Here is a 19124-nt window from a genome sequence, read left to right as displayed (position 1 = left end):
ATACAAAAACCATTTCACAAATATTTGGATTTGCATAAAAAAATTCAACATAAAAAAAGGTTTGGCTCAATGGTGACTGTCAAACTTGCTGGTGTGTTACTCTTCTATTAAAAATATATATTGTTACGATCGCGCTTGGCTGCAGTGCTTGGCGTCGCCGCGCTCGTTCGGCCTGTCTGCGCCCCCTTCCACCCGCATCCTCTCCCTGGTATCTCGTGTCATACTATCTCGCGACATCCTGACCGTCGCAGCGCGCACATGCCTCAGATCGGGTTACTTAAAAGAGGCCGCACTGCGGCATAAAAGGACTAACATGTTTATCGGCGCGTTTTGTGGGAACCCGATGCTTGTTGCTTTTATCGGCGTTCTTTGAGCAGCCGCCGCGTCCTTCGACAGGACTCACGACGCGTTTCTGGACATTTCGACGGAGAAGGTCGCGCGATGTCTTGGAGACATGCCCGATTGTTCTGGACGGGAACCCAAGGGCTATATAAGGAGGTGGGGCCGACCTTCGAGTCAGTCTGAGCAGAGAGTTCAGAGTGAAGTCGGGAGTTTTCCCGCGGCGGAGTTTCCGGGCGATAGAGTGGCGAAGTCCCTGGACGAAGGTTCCAGGGCGAAGAGTTCAGTACCGGGCGATAGTGTCGCGGGCGCGGCGAAGTTCTGAGCGAGGCGTCGAGTGGAATCTTGGCGAAAGGGTAGTGTGACGGTGGTGGCGGAGTGCGGCGACGGAGTCCTGCGACGGAGGACCACGAGGGGTGCTGCGGCGAGAGTTGCGCCAGAGGTGCGACCAGTGAGGTGTGTGGAACGAGTGACTGGGGAATAGACCTTTCTTTAAGTGTAATTAATTATTTGCCATTTTAGAAGATTTTTGTAAGTGACATAAGTAGTGGCAATAAATAAAAATGTGTGTGATAAAATTTTTAATTGGGCTATCCTTTACGAACCCGCGGTAAACCGTAACAATATATATAAAAAAAACTATATGAGAGCGCTAGCTTTTCACCAAGGCGAACTGGGATGCTTCGATGCCATATATGTATAGTAAATCTAAACTAAAACAAAACTATTAGAGGGAAAAAAAGTATGCAGGCTACTTTAGACGAAATTTTAATATATATATATATTTTTTGTCTGCTTGTCTGTCTGTGTGTCTGTTCCGGCATAACTCGAAAATTTCTTGAAGTATTTCCATAAATGCTTTTTTATTATTTAGGTCTTTATATAACTTGAACACAAGGCTATAAATGAAGTATGACACCCCTAAGAGAGTGAAAAAGAGGCAATTGGGACCGCGGGCTCTGGGGCCGCCCGGGAGGAGCGGGCGTGCTACCCACCGCGGCGAGGCAGGCAGGCCGTGCGCACGCCGGCGCCCAGCCGCGCGGGGCGGTCCAGCTCCAGCACCGCCACGTCGTGCGCGTAGGAGCGCGGGTCGAAGCGCGGGTGCTGCGTGCCTCGCGCCAGCCCGCGCTGCTGGCTCGCCGCCTCCCAGGGGCTGCTGCGGTCGTGGTCTCCCAGCACCGCGCGCACGTCCTCCAGCCTCACCCTGCAGACACGTCCCGTCTCTTTCTGTACCTGCTCGCCAGAGATGCACAACATGTAACCTCGATAACCAGCAAATAGACGTGTTCTCATGTTGCAAATACATAGGGACCGGAAAAATTCGCGGATTCATTTCGTGATAGGCTGAAATTCAAACACGTGTGCAATTCTGCTGGTTCTGCTATTGGCTCGCGGTTTAACTGGAGCTCTCTGGGCCAATGAGAGACTATCGACCAAAGAAGCGTCGAATCACAAGCTACCCAGCGGAGACGACTCACAATTTAGTACCCAAATGAACACGCGTGTTTACTTGAGAAGTTCATAGGATAATGGAGGCTGTCCTAGAGGTCATTGAATCCGCGAATTTTTCCGGTCCCTACAAATACACTAATAATTAGAGACTTGCAAAATATCGCGGATTCATTTCGTGATACGCTACAATTCAAACAATTATACCTTAGCGCTGCTTCTGCAATTGGTTCACTGTTAATCTGGAGTAACCAGGGCCAATAATATGGACCCACTCTCGCTCAAAGAAGTGTCGGATCACAGACACTCGGTCGAGACGACTCACGAATCGGCAGCCAGTGAACAGGTGGCATTTGCCCGAGTGTGTAGAGTGTAGTAGAGTCTATCCCGGAGGTCATTGAATCCGCGAATTTCGCAGGTCTCCACTAATAATACAACACACGGAAACAAAAATTTAATTTAATTAAATTAATTTTTTTAAATAATTCCGAGCGTGATAAATATAGGTACGCGAATTTTGTTTTCGACTACATTTCTTAACGTGAATTACACATAGTTTCCGTACCCACCGCTAGTATTCGCTGCCGGAACAGCTACGTCGACTATTGAATCATTCCATTTGCAGACCGAAATATTAAACTACATAATGAAAACATCTCCGATGAAAGTGAATAGGACAAAAAAAAAATTAACCGTGGCTTTGGTCCTGAACTTTTTACAAGGAATGTTTTTTAAGTACTGCCGATATTGTTTTGAATTCATAAAAAAACAGTCCATACTTTAAAAATATTCCCTTTCCCTTTGTGAACTTTGGTTCGCGTCAGTCACCGCAGACGGCAGCACCGTATGGTCGTTACACATTTCCGTTCCGAGCGGCTTCCGCCGGAGAGCTGAGATGTCGCACACCCGGGCAGGGGGCAGCGGTGCTCACTTCTCGAGACAGTGGCCGGCTGTGAGCACGTGGCGCCTGGTGATGAGGCTGCCGGCGCAGTAGAACTTCTCGCCGCTGTACAAGGCGACCAGCCAGGGGAACTCGTTCACCTTCGTCACCTTGCCGCCGACGATCCTCTTGCCGCGGTTCGGCACGCCGCACACTGCAAAGCCGTCCATGCCCACCTACCCTCTCGTTATACCAACAACACATCGTCCTCAACACATGCCATTCTTTGTTCAAAACCCACCTCATTCAAAGAAAACTTTCTCAAGCTGTACTAACTTTATTCTTCTCTCATTCAGGCCGCGTCTTAGAGATAGTAACTACTGACGTTTCGCTCTGCGAAGGGCATCATCAGGGTTGCCTCTGAATATGCCTGCTGCAATGCAGAGCGAAACGTTGGTAATATTACCGCCACGTAGGCGCGGCTAAACCACAAAGCTGGCTTATCACATAATGGCCGCGGAAACCTACAGTCTATTTTAAACATCATTTAGTTTATCATGACGTGAACGGCAGAGATAGTGTATCTACTTAAATATAATTTCATGAGTTGCATTATTTCGTTCACAGTGTAATAAATTTTATTCTGTGCTATTTCAAGAACCCAGGTAAAACATTTCCTTGTAACGGTTTAAATTAATTTGTCTGTAACATTTTATTTCATGTTGTAGTGTTTAAGTCAATTAATAAAGGACATTTTTTGTTTTAATTAAAAGAATCACACACTAATTTCATTTACGTTCATAATTGGGAATGGACAAGTATTCATATGAATACAAAATCGAACTGATTGCAGAATTTACGTTTAGAGTGATGATTATGTTTCGTAAATTAGGGAAAGGGGTAAAAACATTTTTAAGTTTCAGAAATAACGTTTAAAACCTAATGAGCACGAAGTTTACAAATTTTTAGTGAAATATAATTCGACAATCGCTGACATAGTTTTTTGACGATCTAATGCTTTCCTTGGGAAATAATATGCCTACATGACTTGTTTAGTTTATTAAGAACAAATTTCAATAAATAAATACAGTCAAACCAAGTGTTGGTTAGGTCTAATACTTCTTTGAATTGGTTTATGAGTTTTTTCGAATATTGGAATATCACATTATATAAATCTGTTTTATTGTGAGTATAATGGACCTTTCTCATTAAAAAAGAGTAATGACACATTTTCTAGTCTTATCAGTTATGTTATTTGTGAAATAAAGATTAACTGAATAAGGTAGCAGAAATTTGTATTTGTACGAAATATCAGGGCAACGACTGTCACTGAAATGATTTTTTTTTTTGGTTAAATATGCGTCGGCAAAATGGCCCTCGCTCTGCTGCCCATTGGTGGGACATTTTCGGCCTTCTGACCGCGGCCCCGCGCAGAAAAGCCCGTGCTCGAACCAACGGCAGGTTGTCGTAGAGCAGCGGAGTTCGCGAAACTCCTGCCGCGTGGACGCCTCGAGTCCCCGTCGAGTGAGCGAGTTGGCGCTGAGACTCTCGCGACCTCGCTCTCAGAGCTGCAGGACCCTCTCGTACCCTTCCCGACCGACTAACTGGTCCACGTGAGAGAGGATAAAAGTTCCAGCCCCCCCCCCCCCCACCACGTGAAACGAAGGGTCCTCGCCAACGAGGAGGGGGGAATAATGTGGTAGCTACGTCGCAGGCACTCACAACCCCCCAAACCCCACCAACAAGAGGTCTATGCGACTGATTCCGTGCTCAACGAGTGACGGGCTGAACAAGTGGTTCTCTCTCTCTATTCGAGGACAGCGATGCTGCGTTTTCGTACTGATCGAAGCCTTTGCATCCGTAAAACTCCCTTTCTTAACAAATTCTACCCGGATTCGTTTCCTAATATATGTTCTATCATTCCGGAAAAAAAGGTGGACGATTCTAAATTTTGGTTTTCTCCGCGTGTTTCAGTTCCGTGTTTCAGCGTTTCAGAAATCCTCAGGTTATACGATTTGAGGTTCCATCAGAAGAAAGTCGTACACACGTCCCCGAAAGTTTCTCTTATTTTGGTGTGTCGCATCTTTATCCCACAGTGTATATTTCATACAATATTCTACACCATAATATTCCATGAGCACTTTAAAGGGCGCGAATGAGATATAATCGGGCAAAGAAACACATGCAAGCCAATCTGACCTTTAAAGCCGTGTATTATGTTTCCACAAGATTCCTTTTTTTCCCTCTGCAATAGTTAAATTTTGATATAATTTTTGAGTACATGGTAAAATATTCATTGCAAATTTCTTCTACAAATCAATACGTATGAAACTACCTTTCGCGATACACTGAGGAATAGGGTAAATCCAGGAGAGATGGACCACCGGGTGAGATGGACCGGTGGCATAGTTCACGAACCTGCTAATAGAAAGCGCCATGGTTGGTAGGGATGTGTCGTGGCAACTGTATTGCGCGTGCTGTGTTGTTTTAGTTCCTTTGTATGAGTAAATTGAGAAGATATTAAAGAAAATAGAAAACAGGTAGGTCAAAATTTTTGTTAATGTGAACGCAGTTGTGTCGTAGAGACAGTATTTTGCAATATTTTTTAACCATCATTCCTTACAACATGTAAACAAGCTAAACGTATCTTTGTAGTGTTCTGTAGCTACGCTGGGCACAATAGGGACGTAATGGCGGCCTGGTCCATCTCTCCCTAACGAACGGGAGAGATGGACCAAAATAAAGTGGGAGAGATGGACCATCGTTTTAAATGGGCCTACGTATTATTAATGAGTAGGCTGTAGATTTGAAATGTCGTTCCTACAAAAAAATTAGTCACAAAACATATTAAGTTATTTGTAGGTTAATTTCCAAACTTTTAAGGTAAATTATTCTCTCCATTAAGCTTACTTAAAATACAAAAATACAATATAGGCTGTATGCGGTAAAGTGAGTACTTTTGAGGCCATAGTTACTTTTATCATTCGATCAAATTACTATCTTTCGGCCACTTTTAAATAGGATATAAATAATCGCAACTACATTCCTCCCTATTGCATTTTTAAAGGAAAGAATAAGAAACAGAAGTTCAGTGATGGCATGCCTCCGGGTTCCATGATTGCAATGAACGTGAAATCTGCTTACATAACCTCTGAATTATTTTTCGACTGGTTGAAACATCACTTTTTGCAAAGAAAGCCTGCTGGAAAAGTACTGTTGATTCTTGACGGACACTCCTCCCATTGCAGCAGTGTGGAAATGCTTGAATTCGCTGATGAAAATGATTTAATTTTGCTTAGCCTTCCTAGTCACACGACCCATTTCTTGCAGCCACTTGACAGAAGCTTTTTTAAATCTTCGAAGTTTAAATACAACAAAGAATGTAATGTGTTTATGAGGAACAACCCATTGCGGCAGATTACGAGACTGCAATTTGGCAAGTTGCTAGGATGTGCTTGGTCCAAATCAGCGACTGTAAAAAAATGCAGTTTCCGGCTTCAAGGCATGTGGAATTATTCCTCTAAATATGTCTGCAATACCAGACTACGTTTACCTGACACCTAGCGAAGATTCAACTCATCACCCCTGACACAAGAGGTTCTAGTGAAACGTCACTTTCTGAAGCTACTGAAACGAACTTAGTTCAACTACACTCTCCAGACATTGGTTTGACATCAAACCAAGAAGCAACCATAGTCACCGATAGGTCTACCCCTCCACTCGAATCTGCTGTGCCTACAAAACATTTAGAACATCCTATCAGTAATGAATGCCTGGCGACTCCTGGAACTTCGTCAGGGCCCACCAGTGTCTTCGGGGTCAAAGAGGTCGACAACCCCACGCCAACAAAAATTTTGAACAACATCTCACCTATTCCAATCTTAACAAAAAAACTACAGCCCGTGGTAAGAGGGCAAGTGTTTCGAAAGTACTAAATTCTAAGGATAATGTACAACGTATTACCCAAGGAAAACATGACAAACTGAAGAAAATAAAAGAACAAGAAAGAAAAAGACGGAGAGAAGAAGCTATCCTAACTAGGACTGTAAGGCCTACCAAACATAAAAAACCAAACACCAAATGATTGTCTCAGCCAATTTTGTATAAGTGATGATGGTGACTGGGACGAAGATGAATGTCTTGGGTGTTATGAGGACTAAAATACTACAAAAAGTACAGTAGACTGGATTAAATGCACAGTGTGTTCCCGTTGGTTGTATGAGAACTGCACAAAGTACGAAAATAAGTGCGATGTATGTGGAAAAAAAGAACTAAAATCTGTACGGGTTTTAAAAAACTACATCTGAAAGATTTAAGACCTTGTAAATCATGTTAATGTATAGGCACTGTAGACTTGTACGTCAGAAACGACTTTTGTTTAATTGAGTGCTTAAATCTGAATTTAAAGTTAGTCATAACTGATAAAATAGCTTTCTCAATGCTGGTCCATCTAACCCTAGGTATATGGTATAGATGGACCAGTACTGCAAAATTTTTCAAAATTTTTCTTCACTTTGTTAACGTAAATTTTCTACATATACCTTTGCTTTTCATATACATAGTTCACCAGAGTATCATAGCGAAATTTACTTCACTAATATCTTGACAAATAACAAAATTATAAGAGTTTCAAAAAAGGTGGTCCATCTCTCCTGGATTTACCCTATTTTTGTATCGCAACAAATTTTAGTTTCCACATCAAAATAATTTTATTTCAAACCACAAAATATATATATATATATTGCATCAAAATTTAAATATTTGTGGTAAGAAAAATGGGCGTTTTTTCGATATCTTACCGCACCCGCAGGAGTTGTTTATGATCTTTGGCTGCGAGTAGACGACCTTGACTCTAGGGACACCTTCCTTGCTAGCAACAGAGCTGTTGCTGAACTGCATTTCCTGGATGTTGAAGTTGTCTGCAATGTTCAGCACCTGTTCCGAAAACAAATGAAACCGTTATCCGCTTCAAAATAGTAATCACTCTCCTATGGGGTGAACGTTGATTCAGGTGCTAGCTTTGCGTCCGCTTAGACACAGCTGTTATTACTTCAAAAACGCAAACAAATCTTCAGACTGTGATTAAAAAAAGCACTAATTACACACTGCAATTTTGCAAGATTTCGTTTTCTTGAATTTCCCAGCAGCACATATGTGTACCCATTTGCTGCAAAACAAATGTAATCGTGCAATGCAATCATGTTGAACCGCAAACTCTCCGCTGTCTTTGGTACAGTGAGTAAATTTAATGACAAGTTTACTTTTAATGGAAATGGCTTGCCAGTTCAGAGGTTTAAGTTTTGTTACATACATTCTAGAAGCAACATTTAAGAAATAAATAGTAGCTGTTTAGGTGTATGAAGGATGTGTCGTTTACCGATGCAAGCTTTACCAAAATATGTTTAGTTCCAAGTCTACATTCAGTGAGAAACTATCCGTGAAAATATAATTATTTTAAAGGTAACACAATTGGCGTTTCAAAATGTACGTTTTGTCAAATTTGATGTGTAACATTTAACTCTCGTAATATGAAATTTTAAGGGGGAAATTTTGTCAATGCGATGAAAGTCAAGGAACGGAAGTAAGTAACAACCACGGTACAGCCATCTGTGGAGGAAGGCACAAAGCAAAGTAAAAAAACAGACTAAGGGAAACTGTATATTACTAACAAGTTGGGCATTATTTTAATAAAATTCCTTGTCGAAAATCAGGTCCAAGAGCCGGCATTTAGAATCTTTTAAAGTCTTTTTATCTGTTATTAGAGCGTTTTATTACATACACTAAACTTTCACTTGCAAATTGAATAACTCGATAGCCAACGTAGCTGTTCCAGCAGCAAATTCTAGTAGTGAGTTCGGAAACTACGTTTGATACGCAACTGCGCACCAAAGTTCACAAATACAAAGGAAAACATTATAATATCAACAGTTTCGACAATTTTAACAAAATTAGCAGTAACTTAAACAAATACATTCTGGCGGCAGTTGCGGAAACTACGTGTGATTCGCGTACCGAAATACTGTTGATAACACAATTTGCGTATATATTATCAGGCTCGGCATTACTTTAAAGAATTTTACGTTAAATTTCGTGTCCGAATTAAATATCATACGTTTATTTGCAACTTGAGATCACATGAATTTGCTCGTTACCGTGGCAAGATGTTACACATCACTAGCGAGTACTGCAAGACCAGCTTACTTATTTTTTGAAATTTCGCACTTAATTTGAAAGCAATTTTCATATTTTATACATTAAAATAAGTCATTTGACAGTTATTAGTAAATATGAAACACTGCAGACAACAGTTTGTTGGCTAAGCAAAAAATATCGTTACATTTATACTAAAATATATCTCTTCAAGGATGCATAAACAAACATAAGCGATTAGTAGAGACCGGAAAAATTCGCGATTTGAATTACCTATAGGATAGACTCCATGAGCCTCTATGCACTCGGGAAAATTACACAGTCATGCTCATTGGCTGCTGACTTGTGACATCTGTTAACTGGGATGCTCATGATTCGTTACTTATTTTTTTACAGGTTTTTAATTGGCCGAGAAAACTGTGGCCTAATCAGTCAAGCAGCAAAAAGGCAGACGTATTTGGATTCTAGTCTATCGCGAAATGAATCCGCGAATTTTTCCGGTCTCTAGCGATTAGTCCTTTCACGAAAGGCAAATGAGTGATTCTGTATTAATCTCTGCAACTATTCTGAAAGTCATATAATTGCTAACATCCTTTGGGAAAAATGGCTTTTAAAGAAGTATTAGGAAATATATATATATTGGTGTGGTTTAGTTTTAATTGAAGTTAAAACAAAACATTATAAAAGTTACAAAGTAATGTGATTAAGATATTACAATATCACCTAACGACAAAATTTTTTCGAGCCAGTGAATGAGTTTCAATGTTTTTTTTGTAATCATAACAAACTGATTTAAAGAAGTCACACTAAAAAATCCAGACGTTTCTTTAAGAGACGAAATGCTAGTAAACTTGTACTTGGTTTTCGACCCTTGAAAAGCCTTAAACAAATATCTAGGTAATAGTTTATTTGAATCAATGATTGTAACGCCAGTAAACAAACAAGACCACACGCTGTTGCATCAATGGGACCTTAATTTTCACAAGTTAAAGTTCCATGTCGTAACTGTAGAACCTACAAACCTATCGTTATTTTCTGATGCTATGTTTTGCTCCTACACAGTTGCACAAAGGTCTATGTTTTTCATTTATTGATAAGAAATTTTACCTTATGCCCGGATCACATATCACCCTGGAACTAAGAATAACCTCATTGAGGGGGGTCCACATGTCCTTGCAAGATCTTAACTGTTAAACAGGGATGATAAACTTAAACGTCATAACTATGTATTATGGGAAGTTTAAAGTTTTCTGCTTATTGTGTGCCTGTAGGCCCAAATATGGACAGTGTACAACATACAAGCACCGTGTCCAGAGCGAAACATCCCCTCCCGCCCCCTTGGAAATCTCCGCGGGCCATTCCTTGAGAATCCTACAGATTGGCGCAACTGGTTTCTTGTTTATTGCACCGTATGTTAAAGCATTGTTACATCGTTAGTGTTACGTGATTGGTTAAGTTTCTCTCAGTTACGTGTTTACTATCGTTGCACGGATTGCAGCAACTTTGTGCACAAGAAAACTCGTCTTGATTGGCCTGGCCAAAGTTTGCGACAACTTCTCTTACAGACGGCCACCAATCACAAACGAAGAAACTGTCGGCATGGCCAAGCTTCACTGCAGTCTAACAACTGGGAAATGGATGCCCCTCCTCATGACTCAATGAAAACACCGTTAAAACCTATAATGGAATTCATATTGACCCCCCAAAAAAAACTACGCTAATTCTTTTGCTCTCTACTCATAGAGGCCAAAACAAATTGCGGTTTCATTTCGTGATACGCCAAAATTCCAATAATTATATCTTTGTTCTGCTTCTGCCACTGGTTCGCTGTTAATGTGGAGGACTGTGGGCCAGTTGAGAGACCATCAACCATAGAAGAATCGAATCACAGGCCAACCAGTCGAGACAACTCACAAGTCAGCAGCCAATGGTACGGTGACATTTGCCCGAGTGTAGCTGAGAATCGTGGAATCTATCCTGGAGGTCAATATTTTTTTTTTCCTGTCTCTGCTCACGTTGGAAAACCAAAGTCATGGTCGGTAAGATTATGAAACTTTTCTGTTTGACAAACGTTTATTTTGAACGGCCAGGTTATTGGAATGCCTGGAACTTGTGGGCTAGACCTTACCTCTCCGCCGCTGGGGGAAACAGGCGGGAAGGACGCCCACCCGACGACGGCAAACAACAGAACTCTCAGCATCGCGGCTAGCTCCAACAGCGCGAGAGGTCTCTGACTCTCTGTGACCTGGTCTGTGCGGCCGGTCGCCGATTGCAAGCGGGGGTGTGAGCGCTCACTTATATGTACACGCGCACTCGCCCGCCGATCGTCGCTCGTCGCGTCAGGCGTTCGGGCTGGAGGTTCGAGGCGGAAAGTCATTTCCCCTCCCCCCCCTCTCTGTCACCAAACACTTTTCGACGAACGTCGTTCCCCCGCGCACTGCCGGGAGAATCATTCGAATTACAGGCTCGTTGTTTGTCTCCTCTCGGATGGGGAAATAGTCGATGCGGTCTGGGTCTTCTCGATGTGGGATGGATGGGGGATGCAAACTTTTAAACCTTATGTATTCAACTTTTCAACCCGAACTTGTACATGAATCCTCTTCTCATGAAGAGAATATCAACAAATAACTATGAACGTACTTAAATTTAACACGTCCCACTACCTCACCAAGCAAACGAAACGGTAACTTTCCCCCCAGTAGCCAATCCGAATAGGATAACCTAGTACTGGTACAAATACATAGGAACAAAAAAACCACGGTGAGGTGATTTGAAAGTGTTATTTGATAAAAGTATGAATTTATTCAAAGACACGTCATTGCTTGGACTTGCTTAAGCAATGAGGCATGAAACTCCACTTTAGTCAACTTCGCAAAGACGAGTTGGAGTCCTTATGATTAGTGTCCTGTTTAGTGATAAAGCACTGTGCAGCCATTGGGAACAACCGCTGGGAAAAAGTTTTAGTCAATTTTTTGTGTATAGTTGACAACGAGAGCATTAAAACTCGTAAAACACTTTTAAACTAACAAGACAAACTATAATTTTGCATTTAAATACACCGTCAGGGTTTATTTAAAACAGTTATAAATATTTTTCATGTGTGTGGTTGATAAATGTAAACGTCAAAACTATGCTTTATGGAAAACTTTCTACATATTTTAAGGTTTTCTGATTATTGCATGCATATAGCCAAGAAAGGGACAGTATGCAACATACAATCACCCTATCCAGAGATGACTTGTGTCAACTAAAACCCACGCGCAAAACTCTGACCGTCCCCTCCCCCTTGACACGTTCCACGCCATGGAAGACACTACTCTAATGGACAAGTCCCTTGTTGCTGATTCTATAGAGTCTGACTGAGGAAGTTCCATTACAATTAAAATATAATCATTTCTCCAGAACTTGTAATTAACGAGGAATGTATAGCCTGTTGGTTAAACATACTGCCACATAGTAAGATCTTTAATAATGAAGAATGCATACAAGTTGAGGATAACTCAACATAACAGCTCACTCTTTAGAAAGTCTATTTCATTCTGGTCTGAAAATGTACAACAATTTACCTAAACAAGTTACTTCTGAAACTGATATACATAAATTTAACAATAAAATAAAATACATTTTTGAAAACTAGTATCCATATAGTGTACAAGAAATTGAAGAATATATATTGAGCCTTTGCAAGTACAACATTAAATTTTCTACTTAAATTAATGTGTTTAGGTCGTAACCATTACCCTAGTCTGCTCTATGAAGTGTCATCTGAACAATAATCACATGAATGTAAAGCTCAATAATTGTGACTGTATACATAGTTAATAGTGAATAAAATAATGCAAGTGAGTGAATTTTAACTATGATGTGAACTACGGTGATTAATGTGAATAGGACTAGCAATAGACAGATTGACCTAATTGATCTAATGTTCAACCAACTCTGCTCATTAATACTTATTTTAATTGTTTAACATTGTATCCATTATTAGAAATTTGTAATATAATTTTAATGCTAGCTAATGTATATATTGTACATACATTATAAATAGTGTATGTAATCATAACCTACATGTATTTTATAAATTTTTTAACCATGTTGACAAGCCCTATATTCAGAGAGCCACTGCTCATCAACTGAGTCTATTGGGTGCTAAGAAAATAAATAAATAAATATTGAATGACATCTCAGCCATGATGATGATTAAGAAACCATTCTCACAGCTTTTCTGGGGTGAATTGTTCTCGGGGAAACAAAAATCAGGATGGCCGTACTGGGATTCTAACTCGAGTTCTCCAGATAGTGAGCCAAGTATGATACCACTGTTATACGTAGCTTCGTGCCGCTAAATTCGCAGCAGGTAAGCACCGCATGGGCACAATTATCATATAATACTGAAAACATTTAATAGAAATTAAAAAAACCAAAATTGAAACACAATATATTTAACACGTTAGATATTCAGCACTAGGCCACTTCACAATTTTCGGTGTTTTATAATAATAAATGAAATATAAGACACGTGATTTAATGCTCAAAAAATAGACAGAAAAATATTACGGAGAGATATAAAATAGAAATGAAAAAACCATAAATTCAAAAATTAAGCCAGTATTATGAAACATAGTTTGATAAATACGTTCTCGTAGTTTATAGTTTGTGACATAAAGCATCTTATAAAAACAGATGGTCAAATCGACTGGGTACCTGTTAGAGCAGGGAACAATAAAAAATTCAAAATTTCAACACAATTAATGCAGCATATATTTCGCTGTAGGTAACCAAATCTTGATCATGAAACAAAAAATAATTATCGATGCAGTAATACACAAACGTATAATAGAATTTATAAATAATGTCAGTTTACATTGTAAACTGAAAACGTCACAAATTTTTAAAACAAAATGCATCGGAAATTTTAGTAATCACCAAAATATTGACTATTCACTGGATCTCAAGTACCTAGAGGATAAAACAAATTGTTACATGTTCGCGTGACTTCAGTAAGAGATCGTTTACATACTGATAAAAATAATAAAATAAAAATATTTGTAGATTTTTCTGTTGCCTAAACATTATCTTTTAAAATCAATGTGCATTAATAATAACACTTTTGAGAAGGCTGCGTATTTTCTTTCCTGTTTGTTCGTTGGCTGTAATTAAATTTACTAAGCTTAAAGTTCATACCTTCGTAACCGCGTTGATAAACTATTCTTCAAATCTCTCGTGGCTACAACCATCAAGCCCACCATATTCTGTAATGACGCTGTTAAAAATTATTTTAACTGAGAGTCGTATGTGTAACTTTAGTTTTAGGCATCAGTGATTATTTAAGAAATTGCTTCCTGTTAATTTGTCTTGTACATGCGGGTATGTATGTAAAGGGATTTCTGTAAAAAAAAGCCGAGGATGACTGTGGGTATTTTTTTTAAACTCGTGTGTAAAATAAACCCTGTGCTCTTTTGCTTAATGAGAATTATAACCACGGGAACAAACAGTCCCATCTAACCCATCAAGAACTTCAGTGAAATATGCTAATGAACCACGGCCTTTATATAACGATTTTCTGACCGCGTTCACGAAAGCCATTTCTACCTCGTTTTAATATTCCTGACCCCTCAAACCTCCCCTCCTTTTCCCCCAAATTTACGATAGCGTGTTAGTTTTGGAAGGCGTCACCGCTCACTGTGGCATTCGTCACGCCACACTTAGATTAACACACGCCCCTATAATTTCTTTAAGGAAAATATTTCAGGTGCAAAGGTGAGGGGTGAGTCTTTATCCACTCCCTTCCTCAGAGTTCATGCACGAACAGCACGAACAGTATAGACCACTTCGTTGGATCTGGGATGTAACTTTTGATGAAAATTGAAATCACGATGCTACATCTGCCTTAAAAAGCTAAGAACGTGGTGGAAAAGTGCTATTCAAGATTATTTTTGTTTACGAAATGAAACGTTGTAAATATAACAACCACAAACTGAACTTCAAAATGGGAAGATTATAAAACTACAGTTGATTTATTTACCCGCCAATTCTCATAAAAGGGGGTCATTAAAAAGAAACAATCACAAAGTTATTTTTCTTAACTTTTCGTTGTATTTTTCTTAACTTTCGGTTGAGATGACTCATGGTTGCGATTAACGATGGCCTGTTAACATTTGCTATTATTTTTCCCAACTAAATTTATATGAACTTTATAGTAAATTTTCAAAAGAGGTGAAAACATGGAAACGTTTTAAAATTAACATTCTTAGTGATCATCACTTTTTATATCTACAATATACTCGTTAAAACGATTTATTCAAGCTAAGAGAGACAATAAAACAAAATCTTGACAATTGTTAACGGTTGCCATCAACATGTTTTTCAGTAATTTTTTCTCTCTAAATTGAGATAAAAATAACTTGTTCCATCAACTTCTGTACAAAACCTACAAGTTATTGACGGAATTGCAGCACAAAAGTTGTGAGGAAAAATAATAATTTCTTCTAAGATAACGCATTTAATTAAAAGTTTTTAATACTATTTTTTATAATTAAAAATGTTCTAGCAATGTTGACGAACCAATATTTGTTTTCCTCGTTTTTATGAATGATTTGCTATTACTATATTAGGAGAACTAGGTCTGTTGATTTTTCATATATTTACCTAAATCGGAACCTATTGGTTTTTATCATCACTTAATTGAAAAGTTATCAATTAATTGGGAAATGTCTCCAAACTTTAAATAAACTATTTAAAAACGGTTTGTTTACTTCTAATTTAATTTCACTGATATCATTATTCTAAAAATACCAAATGCTTCTGACTGAATATTAATGTAACTATGTTCTTTATGATTCATTGGACCTTGTTAAAAAAATAACATAATACATACCAAAATAATATGGAAAAATAATCTTACTTATGCAGTTTTCAAAAGTAACGCACCATGTTTGTTTACGTACACCTATTATAACAAAAACAGTTCTAGAGGCTAGGTCTGCATGATTAGGTACGTGGTAATTGTGTGAAGCCATTTTTTTCTCCTTTCAGCTCATTGTTGTGACATATTGATTAGACGCTCAAAACATAGGGAGGAGTGCAATGTTTGCATAGTGGAAACAGATTGAAATGACTTTATAAAAAAAAAATTTTAATTGACTGTTTTTGAAAATGGAGATTTTAATTCATACTTATTAACTATCATCAAACGTCATAAAGCACAATTTCCGCAATGTTTTGATTGGATAGAAGGGTTAAAAAAATGGGATCAAGTCTTTCAGTACTCGTTAGTGATGTGTAAAACCACGGTAACGATAAAAGCCATGTATACTCATGTTGCAAATACACTTATTATACGAAACTCAGGCACGAAATGTAACGTAAAATTCTTAAAAAAAAAAAAAAAATGGTTGTCTGTAAAGTCGGTTTACAGACGATAGTTTAACGTGACAACGTCATAACAAAACATTGATGAAATGATTGCATACTTTTATGAATAAAATTAAATCATCACAATTTTGTATGGATACAAAGTAGGAGTGAAATGAAATCTACAATTTAATTGATAAATTTACTTTTTTTTGCATTCTTTAATTCAAGTATGTTTATTACTTTAACGAAGAGATTATTTCAACTATAACTTTTATACATGTTTGCTATTTAACTTCTTCCAATCTGTGTTATTCTGTTAAGGATAGGACGATGATAGGAAAAGTAGGAAACGAATGGGAGTGTTTCAAGTTTAATGTGCCTCTATGTCAAGTCAAATCAATGGTTGTTCCAATCGAGTGGAAGAGAGATAGATGCGGCGCAAGCGTATAATGAGCGTACGGGACACAGCGTAACGGGACAATGCGCGTTACTGGACACTTTTCGTGCGTGCAGCCGGCGCTCATCGATTTATTAGACGTTGTCACGTCAAAACGAAAAGGAAAGTTACGTCTCAGACACGCCACGTGGCAGTCGGGAAGCCGCAACTCCAAAAAACAAGAAAAGTGGGTCGCGCCGATGACGTCGTTGCCGCGGGAACGAGAACAACTCCAGTTAAACGGAGACGAGCGCGCCTAAGGTTTGAAATAGTCGCAGCGCCAGCGCAAGGTCGTTCGGGAGACGTGATTGTTTTGTTTTTGTTGAGTGTGACCCGATTGGGCGTGAACCCGCCGAGGAGGTGCCACGTGGCTAGGCGACCGTGGGGTGTTCCACGTGTCGGGGGCGCGCGTGTCGCCTTGGCGACGGGCACGAACCACGTGGTTGTTGGGCGGGGGTCGGTTGGGCGGTCCACGCGAACTGGGCAAACAGCTCGCGTGTTCCAAACGTCGCGACACTCCGCGAGGGAACCCTCGGACCCGCTACCTGCTCCGCACGGCTCCTTACTGGCGGCCGCGACCAGCACTTCATTAATGGCATTTCACGTTTCAAACCCCTTGTAGCCGATCCTAGCGGTTTTTTTCCCCCTCTGCCAGGCAAACAAAATTGTTAATTTATAGAGACCGAAAAATTCGCGGATTCATTTCGCGATGGACTAGAATCCATATACGTCTGCCTTTTTTGCTGCTTGACTGATTGGGCCACAGTTTTCTGGGCCAATTAAAAACATTAAAAAAAAATAAGTAACGAATCACGAGCATCCCAGCTAACAGGTGTCACGAGTCAGCAGTCAATGAAATTGTGTAATTTTTCCGAGTGCATAGAGGCTCATGGAGTCTATCCTATAGGTAATTCAAATCGCGAATTTTTTCGGTCTCTATTAATTTAGTATGCATTAACTTTGCACTTGAGTTGGTTTGCAAACGGGGACAGATAGCCAGCTACATACAGAAATGTTCAAGATTTCGTGGCTACACAGGATGAGTTGTAGAGGGTTAGGCAAACTGAACGGGCCACGTTGATGGACCCGTTCAAACAAATACACATTGAGCAAAAAGACCCCTGATGAATGTATTTAATTTTTGTTAAAAAAGGAAATTTTTTTTGTAGAATCGATAAATGTAATGTTTGTTCTGATAATATATATTATAGTAGATAATTACTTGCTATAATTTTCGTGAATGATTATTTTATTCGATAGCTCACCTGGTTATGTAATTTAAATGTTTAAATATATTTAACTTCTATAATTAATAGTTTAATTTTGCGATATATATTAAAATGAAAATGCGAAGAAGAGAGACCCTAGCGGGTATCGAACTCAAGCCTTCAGATAATCAGCCCATGCACTTTAACACTACACCACGCCGCTGACATAATAATAAAGAAAAAAAAATATTTATTAAAAAGTATTTTTGTTAGATAAAATATTTAACTGCCAATTGTGGTAAAGTTACATGTTATTATTGTGTACTCAAACCCTACAAAGCTTCCAAATAAATTAAAAACCCTAAAATTTACCCAAAGTTTAAAAGGTAACAGTTTTTTTTTTAAAATATACCTACTTTTATGTGAAACTCCCTTTTAACACATTGTTAACAATGGTTTCAAATACTATTAGCGTCGTTAGTTCGCAGGCCGCCGCAAGCTTCACTAGGTTGAGTCACGTCAAGCAAAGAATAGGAAGTTGCCAGATCTATCTGTATGTCAGGGCATATAACTAACAAATGTTCATAAATGTAAGTTCCTTTTTCAGTATAGTATTATAAAAAAATTCAGTGGTACTCAAGGTGAGTACTACTGAAAATTTTTATGATTAAAACCTTGCGTGAGTTACGACACTGTAATTTTGATTTATCACGTTCATGTACGATGAAAATTCAACACACGCACAAAAAGTGGCGATAACTGGACACAAAAAAAATGAAGGGCCAACTAGATGACAGAAATGAATTTTTTTTTCTCTCGGAGCAAATACCCTGCCATTCGTCATGGTCCTGCAGACAATAACGAAAGATACGCACTGTTAGTAACATACATGTACGAGTCCCGCCCCTGATAATGAGGCGCCCGGTCTCTGCGGGTCTGGTAATGGATTGTCGAGTGGACGAGATGGCGCGCAGAGATGGAGGACGAAGTTGCGGTATTAAAGCAGAATTTAAAAAAAAAAATGAACATGGTTTTCCTGCGATAACTGGTAATCCGCGGTACAGTCTCGTATATTGTACAATTCTCAAACCTAAATCCTCAAAAAAATTTTTAATGCATATTATTTTATTTCTAAAATATAATATGAATATCCCAAGGAAATAAACCAATGATATGTTTATTACTTTTATATTTTAAAACACCGTTAAAAATTGAAAAAAAAAACAGTAATCTAGAATTATCAGTATGTTTACACACAGGTACAGCTAAATGTAGTTCAATAATTATTGCATTTTAAAATGAGTAA

The 19124-nt window shown here is 39.0% G+C and overlaps 1 protein-coding gene across 1 annotated transcript in view; it reads right to left on the bottom strand.

The window, feature by feature from the left end:
* The window catches only part of LOC134542317 (trypsin-like), a 50772-nt gene that overhangs the window by 22473 nt on the left and 9175 nt on the right, over nt 1–19124 (bottom strand). Inside the window, exons 2-5 of the mRNA XM_063386467.1 lie at nt 16944–17194; nt 7468–7603; nt 2720–2882; nt 1335–1543 (exon numbers count right to left, since the gene is read on the bottom strand). Of these exons, the coding sequence (XP_063242537.1) occupies nt 1335–1543; nt 2720–2882; nt 7468–7603; nt 16944–17194 (759 nt within the window). The remainder of the gene's footprint in view (nt 1–1334; nt 1544–2719; nt 2883–7467; nt 7604–16943; nt 17195–19124) is intronic.

Source organism: Bacillus rossius (assembly GCF_032445375.1).
Source record: "Bacillus rossius redtenbacheri isolate Brsri chromosome 4 unlocalized genomic scaffold, Brsri_v3 Brsri_v3_scf4_2, whole genome shotgun sequence".
Taxonomy (NCBI): domain Eukaryota; kingdom Metazoa; phylum Arthropoda; class Insecta; order Phasmatodea; family Bacillidae; genus Bacillus; species Bacillus rossius.
Note: the sequence above shows the minus strand (reverse complement) of the source record. Positions and strands in the feature narration are given on the sequence as shown.